At 46.4% G+C, this 18223-nt stretch overlaps 1 protein-coding gene across 1 annotated transcript; it reads left to right on the top strand.

Annotated features, from left to right (window-relative positions):
• Positions 1-2239: 2239 nt before the first annotated feature.
• On the top strand, positions 2240-4354 carry LOC123128289 (zinc finger protein CONSTANS-LIKE 16). Its single transcript, XM_044548258.1, has 2 exons — positions 2240-3631; positions 3709-4354. Exons 1-2 carry the CDS (start codon positions 2588-2590, stop codon positions 3937-3939), a joined length of 1275 nt encoding a protein of 424 aa, XP_044404193.1. The 5' UTR covers positions 2240-2587; the 3' UTR covers positions 3940-4354.
• The last annotated feature ends 13869 nt before the right edge of the window (positions 4355-18223 follow it).

Below are 18223 nucleotides of genomic sequence, written 5' to 3'. Positions count from 1 at the left end.
GACGTCCCACGAACTCCGATACAGCAGAGCTTCACGGGAGAGTTCCGTCAGCACGACGGCGTGTTGACGGTGATGATGTTGCTACCGACGCAGGGCTTCGCCTAAGCACCGCTACGATATGATTGATGTGGATTATGGTGGAGGGGGGCACCACACATGGCTAAGGAATCAATGATCAACTTGTGTGTCTTTGGGGTGCCCCCTACCCCCGTATATAGAGGGGGGAGGAGGAGAGGGCCGGCCAAGGGGAGAGGTGCGCCCAAGGGGGGGCAATCCTACTCCAAGTAGGTTTGCCCCCTCTTTCCTAGTCCTAGTAGGAGAGGGGAAGGAAGGGGAGGAGAAGAAGAAGGAAAGGGGGGGGGCGCCCCCCTAGTTCAATTTGGTTTGGGCTAGGGGGGGCGTGCGCCCCTAGCTGGCCGCCTCTCCTCTTCCTCCACTTGGGCCCATAAGGCCCAATAACCCCCCGGGAGGTTCCGGTAACCTCCCGGTTCTCCGGTATTTATCCGATAACCCCTGGAACTCATCCGGTTAGGAAACATAACCATCTTTGATTAAGGAGCTAGTCAAGTAGAGGCATACTAGTGACATTACGTTTGTCTATGTATTCACACATGTACTAAGTTTCCGGTTAATACAATTCTAGCATGAATAATAAACATTTATCATGATATGAGGAAATAAATAATAACTTTATTATTGCCTCTAGGGCATATTTCCTTCAGGTTGCGGACGTCCGGCAATGCCTCTGTGGCGACCGAAGATGTACAACAGTGGCGACGGAGGTGGAGGGTGCGAAAGCAAGGCATGGGGGAGAAGAGGCAGAGTGGAAGGAAATGAGACCGGCAGGGGGGATTGGGTGGGCCAGGGGTGTCAGAGTCCTATGTTTCGGATGTCCGGACTCCCGCAAAGCACCCCACACTTTGTCTCCAATTTGTGGGAGAAATCACATCCGGACTGATACAGGCCCGTGCTGGATGACTTCAGCGGTCCGGACGGACGCTGGTGGTTTACAGGTCCGCCTTGGAGATGCCTAAACACATAGTAAGGGCATCTCCAACGGGGTACACCAAATCGTTTCTTAATGTTTGAACATGACGGTCCAGACACTTTTAACCATCCAACAAGGATCGTCCGCAGACACGACCAAATGTCTGAAATCCCATAAAACATATAAGTGTTTTGGGGGAGTCCAAACACACTACTGACAAACCTTGGATCCCACCAGAAACCCATTTTGCCCCCCTCCATTATCTCTCCTCTCTCCCCTGAACAAGGGGCTGATATTGGATGACAACCCCTCTATCCTATCCGTTGTTCAAGAACACATAAGGGCGTGTCGTTAGACGTATGATGTGTCTGTTTTGATGCACACCATTAAAGTTGTCTCTGCGCAAGGGTGTTGCCTCTCTCGGCATCCTAGTTGAATGGAACATATGGAAGCACGGCAACTCATGTATGTTCGACAATGCACGGCCTTCTGCTGGACACTTGACCCAGATCATCCTAGACGAGGTGAAGACCTGGGCTTTGGCCGATGCGGGAGGAATGGTGGCGATATCCCCTTACCATCCACCATAGGCATCTAGACGTATTCTTGGGGCTGAGCAACCCCTTCCTCTCTTCTGCTCATATGTAGATGCCCATCCTCGCCCCATGGTGTACAAGTCATGTATCTAACGCTATGTACTTTCTGCTTTCTATCTATCAATGAAATGATACGCTCCTGCGTATTTGTGAAGAAAAAAACATTATCCGAACATGGCAGATTTCAGATTTGATATTTGGCTAGTAACGACGTGGTCTTTTCTGAACCCATGCCGGCCTCTCCGACTCTCTTATTATGCTCCAAACCCCTGTATTATTTCTTCTTTGGTACCAGCTCAACTTTTTCTGCAAGCGACGCCGAATCCGGCCTCGAGCAGGCTGTATTTTTGCAGGAGCATGGTACTACCATTGCCACCACAGATTTGGCTTGGACTTTACAGGGAAATAGCTGGAATTTATCATTCGAAACCGCTGCATGCCTTTAACCGTACGTACGTCCCAAATAATTTCAGTACGGAATTTAAATGGCACTAAAGTTCTTTTTTTACATGGACAGGAGTTTACCGGTGACGCTTTTCGTTGGCGCAATTTCATTTCCTCATTTCTACTGCGCGATGGCCGGCGATGTGGGTATATATACAGGATAGGACTTTTTCAGCTAGCCAGGAGCTCTCGTCTCCGACGTGTCGATAACAAGGCGAGGTGCCCCCCGCGCAAAATCTGGCCGCAGCCAATCGCAGATCATGGAATCGGATGGCGCATTAGCGGTAAGCCAATCAGGGCACAGATAAGGCCGGCGGGCGGGCCCCGCTCCGCGAGCCTAAAGCGCAAAGCGCAAAGCTCACCTGCTGGGCCATGCCGCTCGCAGTCGCAGCAAATAGCCTTCCGAATCCGGTGATACTTTTTTGTCATTTCTATCTCGCAACCTTCTCGATCGTAGGTAGCAGCAAGGATCGCTCGCTGTGATTATACGGTACCGGAAGAAGCATTGCTGTTGCGCTGGAGGTGGTCTGGCTTGTACGTCTTGGTCGCGGCGGCGGCGATGGGTGGCTCCGACCAGAAGGCGGCCGGCGGCGCCGTGGGCGGCAAGGCCGCGCGCGCGTGCGACGGGTGCATGCGACGGCGCGCGCGCTGGTACTGCGCGGCCGACGACGCGTTCTTGTGTCAGGGATGTGACACGTCCGTGCACTCGGCGAACCCGCTCGCCAGGCGGCACGAGCGCCTCCGCCTGTGCGCGACGTCCCCGCTGCCGGCTGAGCGGGGGAAGGCGGTGAAGGAGTCGTCGGGGGCGACGACGTCCAAGTGCCTGGACGTCGCGCCGGCGTGGCCGAGGCGGAAGGCGCGCACGCGGCGGCCGCCGGTCAAGAGCGTCGGGCAGCTGCTGTCGAGGCGCCTCGTGGTGCCCGAGGTGGGGGCCGGTGAGTCCTCCACGTCGGACGAGCGGAGAGCGCCCGAGGAGGAGCAGCTGCTCTACCGCGTGCCGGTCTTTGACCCCGCCCTCGCCGAGTTCTGCTCGCCGCCGCCGATCGATGGCTCACGCCACAGCGAGGACGTCGAAGGCGCCGTGGAAGACGCGAAGGAGCTCACGGCCGAGCAGTCCCCCGTGCAGGAGCTCCCCGATTGTTTCGCCAGTTTCGGCCCGACGGACGCCGATCTCAGGGAGTTCGCGGCCGACATGGAAGCGCTCCTCGGCCAAGGCCTGGACGACGGCAAGGAGCTGGAGGACTCGTTCTACATGGAGGCCCCAGGGCTCATATCGCCGCCGGGGGAACACGGCGGGCGTGTAAAGGTGGAGGCCGACGGCGGCCTTGTCTCCCGAAGCAACGGCGTTCTGGCGTCTGGTCATGACCTGAAGCGGGAGTTCAACGGCAGCCCGCCGACACTGGTGGATGACGACGACAGTTTCGAGCACAAGACGTCGTCGGCGAGCAACGGAGACGGCGTTGACGATGCGCAGTTCTTGAAGAGGAGCCTGGATCTTAGGCTGAACTACGAGGCGGTCATGGAGAGCTGGGGCAGCTCGCCGTGGACCGACGGCCGGCGGCCGCCCGGCCAGCTCGACGACTTGTTGCTCCACGACCACGCGGTACATGCACGATTTTGCAACTTAATTCATTATATCCTCGAGATACAGACTGTATCTAACCATCGTTCATGGTGTAGGGCACGTGGACGGCGGGAGGAGGAGGACGGCATGGCGACGCGGCGTGGCCGCCGAGGCCGAGGACGGACGAGTGGCGGGAGGCGCGGGTGTCGCGGTACCGAGAGAAGCGGCGGACGAGGCTGTTCGCCAAGAAGATACGCTACGAGGTGCGGAAGCTGAACGCGGAGAAGCGGCCCCGGATGAAGGGCCGCTTCGTCAAGCGCACCGGCGCCGCGTGCGCCGTCACCTGACCTAGCCAGGCCGTTGCACCGTGCGTGTCGATTGCTGCGCGCGGGGTACAGATTGCGTCGTGCTCGTCAGTCACGGGCATGGCATGAAATTACACACACCCACACACAAAAATTTGTCGAAGCTGCTTTAATTAGTGTCTATTTTGTTCGTCAGGAATGATTTTGTCCTTTTTCGTTTCTTTCCTTGGTGATTCCGGCAGTGGAGAAGGGCCGGGAACAGAACGTTTAGCTCACCTTGAGAAATGGTTTTGGGTTGGTGGTTTTTGCGACCTTTTTTTCTCTCGTCTCTACTGTCAGAGATGAGAGAAGGATAGGTGGTTCTGCGTGCATGTTATGGTTGCACTTGTACACTTGTACATTTGTACATTATTGTAATAAATTAACATATATAAATTGGTTGCAACTCTTGTATGTACCATATATATCAGCAGGTCAGCTATACATAATACAGTACTCCCTCCGTCAATAAATGTCACTGACTCTTTTTTTAGGGAAATAAGTGTCACTGGCCTGTTTGGATTGTGATCATCTTTGCCATATATTGCCATATGATTTTTTGTCACACTTGCCACATTTGCCTTAGTTGAGTTGCTCAAATTATTAGTCACACTTTGGCTTGGCTAAGGGAATCTTGCCACACTTTTTATGTCTATAACATGTGTGGTTCACTACTCATAAAAAAAATCCTTGCCTTAGGTGTGGTTAGAACCAATCCAACTGGAAAGCGGCTGTGCGCGATTCCGGTTCATGCGATGATGGCACTTCAGATCCCACACAAGACTATCACAGCTTTGACAAAGATTTGTCGCGGCTTCCTTTGGTGTGGGAAAATGGAAGCTCATGGAGGGAATTGCGCAGTGGCATGGGACTCAATTTGCCGACCCAGATGGGCGGGTGGCCTTGGCATACCGAACCTAAGATGGTTGAGCACTGCACTGTTGGCGAGATGGCCGTGGTTGCAACGCACTGACCAGTCCCGGCCCTGGGCTCAGTTAAAGATCTCGGCCCCGGCCGAATCAATGGCGCTCTTTCGCGCGGCGGCTGCAACATTCGTGGGCGATGGCACGACAACGCTCTTCTAGGAAGATAGATGGCTTGAGGGCTATCGGATCGAGGAGCTGGCGCCACTCCTTTACAAAGAAATACCAGGACAAATCAGGGCGACTCGCACGGTGGCTGTTGCTCTGGTGGATCAAAATTGGGCAGCGGAAGTGGGGCCAAACCTGTCTACAACCATGCTTCGACAATTCCTCGACCTATGGCAGCGTGTGGAACGGCTCAACATCCAACCGACATCAAGCGACACCGTCTACTGGGCTTGGGAGAAGGACGACAAGTTTTCGGCGAGATCGGTTTACGCGGCCAAGTTCGCCGACCTCCAAGTCACTCCTACGGCTGATTTCACCTGGAAGTCTAAGGCGCCGCTACGCAAGCGTTTCTTCGTTTGGTTGGCCATCAAGGACAGGTGCTGGACCTCAGATAGATTAGCACGGCGGGGCCTCCCACACCAAGCCTCATGTCCCCTCTGTAGCCAGCACGACGAAACAATGACACACATCATGATCGGATGTGTTTTTGCTCGGGAGGTTTGGACAAAGGTTTGCCTTGCCCCGGGCCAGCCAGACCGGGCACCAACGACGAACGAGACGCTGCCTGACTGGTGCCTTCGACAAGAGGACTATGGGAAACACAAGAAACTCGCAAGGCCAATTTGCATTCTCGTCCTCTAGGAGCTGTGGACACACCGAAACGCTGTGGTGTTTGACGGAGCAACGCCTGCCACTCGTCAGGTCCTACGAAACATACAGAGAGAAGCCCAAGCATGGATGCTTGCTGGTCTACTGAAGGGAGAAGTCGAGGCATTTTTGGACGGCCTTGAGGTGTGGGTCAGGGCCGAGTAGTTCGCTTAAGATGTTGCGGAGTGGATCAAATCCACTTGTAAATACTCGTGTAACTTTCCGAACATGGAGGGAGTCTTTTCCCTTTCCTCTTTAATATATGATACGCACACTCGTGCGTATTCAAGAAAAAAAAGAACCAAACACCTACCTAACTTGATCAAATTTGCCTAAAGTTAGGTGTGACAAAGTGTGGCAAGGTGTGGCTGGGAACCAAACAGCCCCTTAGTGCGCATGATACACTACTATGTTCCCTTGCCACTAAGCTACCCCTAGTTCTTCAACGACACTTATTTTGGGACGGAGGGAGTATATGCCCTCAATTTTTTTACACACCCTACATGTGTCTAATGAAGATAGAATGCAAAGTTTCATCTCTTTCGGAGCTCGTTTACCTGCTATTTCTTACACGAGAGGGTTGTCCTACCACTTTTAGTTGCCAGCAAGTCATTTAATGTCTCGAAAATGGAAAATTAACTCAAAAAGTCCTAAAATTTGGTCATGGGGATTTTGATAGTGTGTACTAATCTCTGAGAAAGTTTGGATCTAAAATGATTTCAAGAAATGAAGTTTGATTTAACCGAGGCAAAGCATATAATAAATGCAGGGTCTGTAAACCATATATCCAAACCGTAAATGAGCTCCGTCAGGGACGAAACTTTGCATTCGGTTTCATCTTCGTCGGGGTTTGGGTATACGGTTCAAGCGTTTTAACTAAGGCAAAGCATATGGGAAGGCTCCGGAACTTGGGTTGGGTTAGAAAAATTCAAACTGGGCTGAAAATATTGTGCCGGTAAAGACATCTACCGGGCCAGGCCAAGATGGCCGAATTTCGGCCAAAAATCAGAACTCTGCTTGTGGCAGGTCTGCAAAGCCGCCTGCCACTCTAAAGTAGCAGTGGCAGGCCTTCTGTCTCACCCGTCGCACCGCCAAAAATTATCCACACACATGCACGACCCTCCCCACCACTTCACTCACTCACTCACTCACTCTCGCTCTCCCATCTCTTCCTTCGCCGCCATCGCCTCGTCCTCGCCGCCCACATCGCCCTCGCTGTCTACAGCCGCCGTCAGCCTCGTCATCCTTGTCGCCGCCCACGTCGCCCTTGCGCCTGCCTCGGCCAGTAAGCCATGGCCGTCCTCGCCTCTCATTCCACAATCACCCACACCCATGGCCACGGTCACCACCAACACCACCCACAGCTGCCACCCACACCCATGGTCGTGGCCCCCACTCACATGAAGGAAATATGCCCCAGATGCAATAATAAAGTTGTTATTTATATTTCCTTATATCATGATAAATGTTTATTATTCATGCTAGAACTGTATTAACCGGAAACTTAGTACATGTGTGAATACATAGACAAACAGAGTGTCACTAGTATGCCTCTACTTGACTAGCTCGTTAATCAAAGATTGTTAAGTTTCCTAGCCATAGACATGAGTTGTCATTTGATGAACGGGATCACATCATTAGAGAATGATGTGATTGACTTGACCCATCTGTTAGCTTAGCACTTTGATCGTTTAGTTTATTGTTATTGCTTTCTCCATAACTTATACATGTTCCTATGACTATGAGATTATGCAACTCCCGAATACCGGATGAACACTTAGTGTGCTATCAAACGTCACAACGTAACTGGGTGATTATAAAGATGCTCTATAGGTGTCTCCGATGGTGTTTGTTGAGTTGGCATATATCGAGATTAGGATTTGTCACTCCGTGTATCGGAGAGGTATCTCTGGGCCCTCTCGGTAATGCACATCACTATAAGCCTTGCAAGCAATGTGACTAATGAGTTAGTTACGGGATGTAGCATTACAGAACGAGTAAAGAGACTTGCCGGTAACGAGATTGAACTAGATATTGAGATACCGACGATCGAATCTCGGGCAAGTAACATACCGATGACAAAGGGAACAACGCATGTTGTTATGCGGTTTGACCGATAAAGATCTTCATAGAATATGTAGGAACCAATATGAGCATATAGGTTACACTATTGGTTATTGACCGTACATGAGTCTCGGTCATGTCTACATAGTTCTCGAACCCGTAGGGTCCGCACGCTTAACGTTCGGTGATGATCGGTATTATGAGTTTATGTGTTTTGATGTACCGAAGGTAGTTCGCAGTCCCGGATATGATCACGGACATGACGAGGAGTCTTGAAATGGTCGAGACATAAAGATCGATATATTGGAAGCCTATGTTTGGACATCGAAATGGTTCCGGGTGAGTTCAGGCATTTACCGGAGTACCGGGGGTTACCGAAACCCCCGGGGAGTATATGGGCCTTATTGGGCCTTAGTGGAATAGAGGAGAGGAAGGCCAAGGTGGAGAGCGCGCCCCCCTAGCCCAATCCGAATTGGGTGGGGGGTCGCCCCCTTCCTTCCCTCTCTCTTCCCCTTCCTTCTCTCCTACTCCAACTAGGGAAAGGGGGAATCCTACTCCCGGTGGGAGTAGGACTCCCCCTAGGACGCACCATAGATAGGGCCGGCCCTCCCCTCCTCCACTCCTTTATATACGGGGGAGGGGGCACCCCATAGACACACAAGTTGATATCTTAGCCGTGTGCGGTGCCCCCCTATTTTTTTGAAACTATGATCTTTTTATAGCAAATTCGGAAACTATATGACCTAAAGTGTTATTTGTAAAACTATGACCCCGTCGGCCTTTTTTAGGCCGAAGACCAACTTTTCGGTCAGCACTAGGCCGAAATAGACTTTTCAGTCTCCTAATGGCCGAAGATGGGCGCAGCTGGGCCGAAGAGCTGTTTTCGGCTTTGCTCGGGCCGAAGACCACTCTTCGGTCATCTTTTGGCCGAAGAGCTCATAAGCACACTGCTGCGCACTCCGGCGTACGGCACCGACGACCTGAACGTGTGCACACACGTTAGCTGCACCGAGATTCTATGCCGATGCATGTGTTTAGTACGTGGGCAGCTCGCCGGCTGGCTGGTTGTGTGCACGTATTTGTATACATACGCGTGCTTGCCGGCTGGACTATATCGGGTACATATATTGTACTGGTATTTCAGCCATTACTTCTCCGCCAATACATGTGCGCACGTTGGCGGCATGCGTGTGTGCTAGTACGTATGCACCAAGTCCTGATGCATGCATTGCTATCTCGGTCCTGATGCATGCATTAGCCACACATGAACCACATGCAATACCGATCAGCCCTTCGATGCATCAGTCTAGCATCATATGTACGCTACGCATGCATCGATTGCCGGCCGGGCGCTCTTCGGCCAAAAGATGACCGAAGAGTGGTCTTCGGCCAAAGCAAAGCCGAAAACAGCACTTCTGCCCATCTATGCCTGTCTTCGGCCATTAGGAGACCGAAGAGTCTACTTCGGCCTAGTGCTGACCAAAAAGTTGGTCTTCGGCCTAAAAGAGGCCGACGGGGTCATAGTTTTGCAAATAACACATTAGGCCATATAGTTTCCGAATTTGCTATAAAAAATGTCATAGTTTCAAAAAAAAATCGTGGCCCCCTTCACGGATTTCCACCTCGGTCATATCGTTGTAGTGCTTAGGCGAAGCCCTGCGTCGGTAACTTCGTCATCACCGTCATCATGCCGTCATGCTGACGAAGCTCTCCCCTGACACTCAGCTGGATCTAGAGTTTGTGGGACGTCGTCGAGCTGAACGTGTGCAGATCGCGGAGGTGCCGTACCTTCGGTGCTAGGATCGGTTGGATCGTGAAGACGTACGACTACATCAACCACGTTGTCATAACGCTTCCGCTTACGGTCTACGAGGGTATGTAGAAAACACTCTCCCCTATTGTTGCTATGCATCACTGATGTCTACTACACAACCTTCTTCTTGTAGACGTTGTTGGGCCTCCAAGTGCAGAGGTTTGTAGGACAGTAGCAAATTTCCCTCAAGTGGATGACCTAATGTTTGTCAATCCGTAGGAGGCGCAGGATCAAGATGGTATCTCTCAAGCAACACTGCAACCAAATAACAAAGAGTCTATTGTGTCCCCAACACACCCAATACAATGGTAAATTGTATAGGTCCACTAGTTTGGCGAAGATATGGTGATACAAGTGGTATATGGATGGTAGATATAGGTTTTTGTAATCTGAAAATATAAAAACAGCAAGGTAACTAATGATAAAAGTGAGCACAAACGGTACTGCAATGCGTTGAAACAAGGCCTAGGGTTCATACTTTCACTAGTGCAAATTCTCTCAACAATAATAACATAATTGGATCATATAACTATCCCTCAACATGCAACAAAGAGTCACTCCAAAGTCACTAATAGCGGAGAACAAACGAAGAGATTATGGTAGGGTACGAAACCACCTCAAAGTTATCATTTCTGATCGATCTATTTAAGAGTCCGTAGTAAAATAACATGAAGCTATTCTTTCCGTTCAATCTATCATAGAGTTCATACGAGAATAACACCTTAAGACACAAATCAACCAAAACCCTAATGTCACCTAGATACTCCAATGTCACCTCAAGTATCCGTGGGTATGATTATACGATATGCATCACACAATCTCAGATTCATCTATTCAACCAACACAAAGAACTTCAAAGAATGCCCCAAAGTTTCTACCAGAGAGTCAAGACGAAAACGTGTGCCAACCCCTATGCATAGGTTCATGGGCGGAACCCGCAAATTGATCACCAAAACATACATCAAGTGGATCACATGATATCCCATTGTCACCATAGATAAGCACGTGCAAGACATACATCAAGTGTTCTCAAATCCTTAAAGACTCAATCTGAAAAGATAACTTCAAAGGGAAAACTCAATCCATTACAAGAGAGTAGAGGGGGAGAAACATCATAAGCTCCAACTATAATAGCAAAGCTCGCGATACATGAAGATCGTATCACCTCAAGAACATGAGACAGAGAGAGATCAAACACATAGCTACTGGTACATACCCTCAGCCCCAAGGTGAACTACTCCCTCCTCGTCATGGAGAGCGCCGGGATGATGAAGATGGCAACCGGAGAGGGATTCCCCCCTCCGGCAGGGTGCCGAAACGGGTCTAGATTGGTTTTTGGTGGCTATGGAGGCTTCTGGCGGTGGAACTCCCGATCTATTCTGCTCCCCGAAGTTTTTAGGGTATATGGATATATATAGGAGGAAGAAGTACGTCGGTGGATCTCCGGGCTGTCCACGAGGCAGGGGGCGCGCCCCCACCCTCGTGGGTAGCCCGGGACTCTTCTGGTCCATCTCCGATACTCCGTGGGCTTCGTCTGGTCCGAAAATAAGTTTCGTGAAGTTTCAGGTCAATTGGACTCCGTTTGATTTTCCTTTTCTGCGATACTCTAAAACAAGGAAAAAATAGAAACTGGAACTGGGCTCTAGGTTAATAGGTTAGTCCCAAAAATCATATAAAATAGCATATAAATGCATATAAAACATCCAGGGTTGATAATATAATAGCATGGAACAAACAAAAATTATAGATACGTTGAAGACGTATCAATCACCTAGATGGATCTTGCGTGTGTGTAGGAATTTTTTTAAAATTACTGCGTTTCCCAACAGTGGTATCAGAGCGAGGTCTATACATAGATGTTATATGCACGAGTAGAACACAAAGGAGTTGTGGGCGTGGGTATATACATATTGCTTGCCATCACTAGTTGATTCTTGATTTAGCGGTATTGTTGGATGAAGCGGCTCAGACAGACATTACACGTACGCTTACGCGAGACTGGTTCTACCGACGTGCTTCGCACAAAGGTGGCTAGTGGGTGTCAGTTTATCCAACTTTAGTTGAATCGGATTCGATGAACAAGGTTCTTTCTGAAGATAAAAAAGCAATCACTATACCGTGTTGTGGTTTTTGATGCGTAGGTAAGAACAGTTCTTACTCAGCCCGTAGCAGCCACGTAAAACTTGCAACAACAAAGTAGAGGACATCTAACTTGTTTTTGCAGGGCATGTTGTGATGTGATATGGTCAAGACATGATGCTAAATTTTATTGTATGAGATGATCATGTTTTGTAACAGAGTTATCGGCAACTGGCAGGAACCATATGGTTGTCGCTTTATTGTATGAAATGCAATCTCCATGTAATTGCTTTACTTTATCACTAAGCAGTATGCTTCCATGGAGATCAAGGTGTCAAGCCGGTGATGATGGTGATCATGATGGTGCTTTGGAGATGGAGATCAAAGGCACAAGATGATGATGGCCATATCATATCACTTATATTGATTGCATGTGATGTTTATCATTTATGCATCTTATTTTGCTTAGTTCGGCGGTAGAATTATAAGATGATCACTCACTAAATTTCAAGGTACAAGGGTTCTCCCTGAGTATGCACCGTTGCTACAGTTCGTCGTGCCGAGACACCACGTGATGATTGGGTGTGATAAGCTCTATGTTCACATACAACGGGTGCAAGCCAGTTTTGCACACGTGGAATACTCGGGTTAAACTTGACGAGCCTAGGATATGCAGATATGGCCTCGGAACACTGAGACCGAAAGGTGGAGCGTGAATCATATAGTAGATATGATCAACATAGTGATATTCATCATTGAAAACTACTCCATCTCATGTGATGATCGGACATGGTTTAGTTGATATGGATCACTTAGATGATTAGAGGGATGTCTATCTAAGTGGGAGTTCTTAAGTAATATGATTAATTGAACTTTAATTTAGCATGGACTTAGTACCTAATAGTATTTTGCATGTCTATGTTATTATAGATAGATGGCCCGTGCTATTGTTCCGTTGAATTTTAATGCGTTCCTAGAGAAAGCTAAATTGAAAGATGATGGGAGCAACTACACGGACTAGGTCCATGATACGTCTCCAACGTATCTATAATTTTTGATTGCTCCATGCTATTATATATTCTGTTGTGGATGTTTAATGGGCTTTATTATACACTTTTATATTATTTTCGAGACTAACCTATTAATCCAAGGCCCAGTGCAAATTGCTGTTTTTTTGCCTATTTCAGTGTTCTGCAGAAAAGGAATATCAAACGGAGTCCAAACGGAATGAAACCTCCGGGAGAGTGATTTTTGGAACAAACGTGATCCAGAGGACTTGGAGTGGACGTCAAGAAAGAACCGAGGAGGCCACGAGGCAGGGAGGCGCGCCTGCCCCCCTGGGTGCACCTCCCACCCTCGTGGGCCCCTCGTGGCTCTCTTGACCGACTTCCTTCGCCTATATATACTCATATACCCTGAAAACATCCAGGAGCACCACGAAACCCTATTTCCACCGCCGCAACCTTCTGTACCCAAGAGATCCCATCTTGGGGCCTTTTCCGGCACTAAGCCGGAGGGGGCATTGATACGTCTCTGTCGTATCTACTTTTCCAAACACTTTTGCCCTTGTTTTGGACTCTAACTTGCATGATTTGAATGGAACTAACCCGGACTGACGCTGTTTTTAGTAGAATTACCATGGTGTTATTTATGTGCAGAAACAAACGTTCTCAGAATGACCTGAAACTTCATGGAGCCACTTTTTAGAAAATAAGAAAAATACCTGCAAAAGATGAAGGCCAGGGGCCCACCACCTCTCCACGAGGGTGGGAGGTGTGCCCCTACCTCGTGGGCCCCCTGTTGCCTCTCCGACTCCAACTCCAACTCCATATATTGTGTTTCGGGGAGAAAAAATTAGGGAGAAGAAATCATCGCGTTTTACGATACGGAGCCGCCGCCAAGCCCTAAAACCTCTCGGGAGGGCTAATCTGGAGTCCGTTCGGGGCTCCAGAGAGGGGAATCTGTCGCCATCGTCATCATCAACCATCCCCCATCACCAATTTCATGATTCTCACTGCCGTGCGTGAGTAATTCCATCGTAGGCTTGCTGGACAGTGATGGGTTTGATGGGATCTATCATGTAATCGAGTTAGTTTTGTTAGGGTTTGATCCCTAGTGTCCACTATGTTCTGAGATTGATGTTGCTATGACTTTGCTATGCTTAATGCTTGTCACTAGGGCCCGAGTGCCACGATTTCAGATCTGAACCTATTATGTTTTCATCAATATATGAGTGTTCTTGATCCTATCTTGCAAGTCTATAATCATCTATTATGTGTTATGATCCGTTAACCCCGAAGTGACAATAATCGGGATACTTACCGGTGATGACCGTAGTTTGAGGAGTTCATGTATTCACTATGTGTTAATGCTTTGTTCCGGTTCTCTATTAAAAGGAGGCCTTAATATCCCTTAGTTTCCGTAAGGACCCCGCTTCCACGGGAGGGTAGTACAAAAGATGTCATGCAAGTTCTTTTCCATAAGCACATATGACTATGTTTGGAATACATGCCTACATTATATCAATGAACTGGAGCTAGTTCTATGTCACCCTAGGTCATGAGTGTTACATGATGAACCGCATCTGGCATTATTCTCCATCACCGATCCATTGCCTACGAGCTTTGGACATATTGTTCTTCGATTATTTACTTTCCCGTTGCTATTGCTATCATCACTACGAAATACCAAAAACATTGCTTTTACTACCGTTACCTTTTGTTACCGTTATCACTACTATCATATTACTTTGCTACTAAATACTTTGCTGCAGATATTAAGTTTCCAGGTGTGGTTGACTTGACAACTCAGCTACCAATACTTGAGAGTATTCTTTGGCTCCTCTTGTGTCGAATCAATAAATTTGGGTTGAATACTTTACCCTAGAAAACTGTTGCGATCCCCTATACTTGCGGGTTATCAAGACAATTTTCTGGTGCCGTTGCCGGGGAGCATAGCTCTATTCTTTGAGTCACTTGGGATATATATCTGCTTATCATTATTAAGAACTTGAGAGATCCAAAAACCAAGATCTATCCCTCAACTACGAGGGGAGGTAAGGAACTGCCATCTAGCTCTGGACTTGATTCACCTTCTGTTATGAGTAAGCTTGCGACACCTACACCTGCTTCTGCTATTCGTTCTGATATGTCGCATGTTATTGATGATGCCAGTTCTGCTATGCATGATACTTATGATGAAACTACCTCTATGCCTGATACTACTGTGCCACTTAGGGATTTTCTTGATGAACAACTTGCTAGGGCTAGAGAGATTGAAAATATTGAATCTGATGATACTGATGAAAGTGATGATGAAGAATCACTTCTTATTCCTAAGGGTTATGTTTTTGATCAAGAAGCTTCTTTAGCTATTTTAGCTTGCAAAAATATAAATGAACTCAAAATATTATTAGCTAAATGGAGTAAGCAATCTCTAAATGCTAGAATGAAACCTGACCCTGCTTTTGCTACTTCACCTATCTTTGTTACCAATAAGGATTATGAATTCTCTGTTGATCCTGATATAATTACTTTGGTTGAATCTGATCCTTTCATTGTTATGAATCTGAAACTATTGTGGCACATCTTACTAAACTGAATGATATAGCCACCCTGTTCACTAAAGATGAGAGAACTCGTTACTTTTATATCCTTAAAATATTTCCGTTCTCATTAAAGGGTGATGCTAAGATATGATTTAATTCTCTTGATCCTGGTTGTGTGCGTAGTCCCCAGGATATGATTTATTACTTCTTTGCTAAATATTTCCCTGCTCATAAGAAACAAGCTGCTTTAAGGGATATATATAATTTTGTGCAAATTGAAGAAGAGAGTCTCCCACAAGCTTGGGGGAAGCTTCTCCAATTACTTAATGCTTTGCCTGATCATCCTCTTAAGAAAAATAAAATACTTGATATCTTTTATAATGGACTAATCGATGCCTTCAGAGATTACCTGGATAGTTGTGCTGGTTCTGTTTTCAGGGAAAGAACACCGGATGAAGCTGAAATTCTATTGAATAATATGTTGACAAATGAAAATAATTGGACACCTCCGGGGCCAATTCCTGAGCCTATTCCTAAACCAACTCCAAAGAAGAGGGGTGTTCTATTTCTCAGTCCCGAAGATATGCAAGAGGCAAAGAAATCTATGAAAGAAAAAGGTATTAAAGCTGAAGATGTTAAGAATTTACCTCCTACTGAAGAAATACATGGTCTTAATTTACCGCCTATTGAAGAAACATTTAATCTTAATTCATTACCTATTGAAGAAACTCATGGTCTTGATAACCCGACACAGGTAGTAAAGGTAAATTATCTCTATAGATATGATAAAGCTGAAATCCCATTTACTAAATTTGCTAGCCCATGCTTAGATGAGTTTGATAAATTTATGGCTAAGCAAGAAGACTTTAATGCTTATTTTGGTAGACAATTGAAATACAATTCAAATATGCTTGAACACTTGGGTGATTATATGGCTAATGTCAAAGGTGAACTTAAACTTATTAGTAAACATGCTTCTATGGTTACCACTCAAGTAGAACAAGTACTTAAAGCCCAAAATGATTTGCTCAATGAATTGAATAGTAAAGATAATGATAATGATGTTAGAGTGGCTACTAGAACTGGTAGAATGACTCAGGAACCTTTGTATCCCGAAGGCCACCCTAAGAGAATTGAGCAAGATTCGCAGAGAAATAATATAGATGTACCTAGTTCTTCTAAAAAGAAGAAAAAGAAAAATGATAGGACTTTGCATGCTTCTAGTGATCCTATTGTTGAAACACCTGAGAATCCAGATGATATTTCTATTTCTGATGCTAAAACTCAATCTGGTAATGAACCTGAAACTAGTAATAATGCTAATGATAATGTTCATGATATGCTCAACCTAGTAATGATAATGATATAGAAATTCAACCTGCTGTTGATCTTGATAACCCACAATCATAGAATCAACGTTATGATAAGAAAGATTTTGTTGCTAGGAAACATGGTAAAGAAAGAGAGCCCTGGGTTCAGAAACCCATGCCTTTTCCTCCCAAACCATCCAAGAAAAAGGATGATGAGGATTTTGAGCGCTTTGCTGAAATGATTAGACCTATCTTTTTGCGTATGCGATTAACTGATATGCTCAAAACAAATCCTTATGCTAAGTACATGAAAGATATTATTACAAATAAAAGAAAGATACCGGAAGCTGAAATTGCCACCATGCTTGCTAATTATAATTTTAAGGGTGGAATACCAAAGAAACTTGGAGATCCAGGAGTACCCACTATACCATGCTCTATTAAAAGAAACTATGTTAAAACTGCTTTATGTGATCTTGGAGCCGGTGTTAGTCTTATGCCTCTCTCTTTATATCGTAGACTTGATTTAAATAAGTTGACACCTACTGAAATATCTTTGCAAATGGCTGATAAATCAACTGCTATGCCTGTCGGTATTTGTGAGGATGTGCCTGTTGTAGTTGCAAACGTTACTATTTTAACGGACTTTGTTATTCTTGATATTCCCGAGGACGATAGTATGTCTATTATTCTTGGAAGACCCTTTTTAAATACTATAGTGGCTATTATTGATTGCACTAAAGGCAATGTTACTTTTCATGTTAATGGTAATGAGCATACAGTATACTTTCCGAGGAAACAACCTCAAGTTCATAGTATCAACTCTATTGGAAAAATTCCATCGATTATATTTGGAGGTTTTGAATTTCCTCTTCCTACTGTCAAGAAGAAATATGATATTCTTATTATTGGGGAGGTGCATATCCACATTGAGGTAACATAGTGTTATTCGAAATTTCTCCGGTTCCATGTTATTCGGAATGAGTTCGTTGACAAGACTTGATCAACCTTGTTAGTGGATTCCTTTTGATGATCATGAGATGGATGAAACTAGAAGGCACAACCTTCTGTACCCCACTTTTACTTTCTGATATTTATATTAAATAAAATAAAAACAAATATTTTTCTGTCTGTTATCTGATTATCCGTGCAATATAAAAATACCTCAAACATAAAAGTTCTCCAAATGCCCTGAAATTTAAATATGATTTTTTCTAGAATATTTGAGAATATTTGGCACTAAGAACACAGTAGGGGGGTCAACCACCTGCCCACGAGGGTGGAGGGCGCGCCCCGTGCCTCGTGGGCCCACGGTGGCCCTCCTCCGCTTATCCTTTCACCCACACACTCCTTTTCCTCCCACAAACACGAATATCCAGCTCAAGCACGAGTTCTAGCTCACTTTGCTGCCATTTTCGATCTCTTTGCTCAAAGCACCTCTCACAAAACTTCTTGGGGAGATTGTTCCTTGGTATGTGACTCCTCCATTGGTCCAATTAGTTTTTGTTCTAGTGCTTTATTCATTGCAAAATTTTGCTGCTTAGGTGACCCTGTTCTTGAGCTTGCATGTCAAATTTATATGGTCAAAAGTAGTTTTGATGCATGATATAGGCCCTAGGCACTTGTAGGAGTAGTTGCTATCAATATTATTGAGTTTGGTTTACTTTTATTTTGAAGTTACTAAAAAATTTCAGAATTTTTCAGAGGAAGAAATATGCTTAGGGAAATGTTCCAA

This window comes from Triticum aestivum, chromosome 6A (assembly GCF_018294505.1).
Source record: "Triticum aestivum cultivar Chinese Spring chromosome 6A, IWGSC CS RefSeq v2.1, whole genome shotgun sequence".
NCBI classification, from domain to species: Eukaryota; Viridiplantae; Streptophyta; class Magnoliopsida; order Poales; family Poaceae; genus Triticum; species Triticum aestivum.
Note: the sequence above shows the minus strand (reverse complement) of the source record. Positions and strands in the feature narration are given on the sequence as shown.

Bases quoted from the DNA above. Each gene is read 5' to 3' on its own strand.
- LOC123128289 (XM_044548258.1), top strand. From the start codon at position 2,588: ATGGGTGGCTCCGACCAGAAGGCGGCCGGCGGCGCCGTGGGCGGCAAG. The intron at 3,632-3,708 runs GTACATGCACGA...TTCATGGTGTAG, and splicing joins TGTTGCTCCACGACCACGCG to GGCACGTGGACGGCGGGAGG.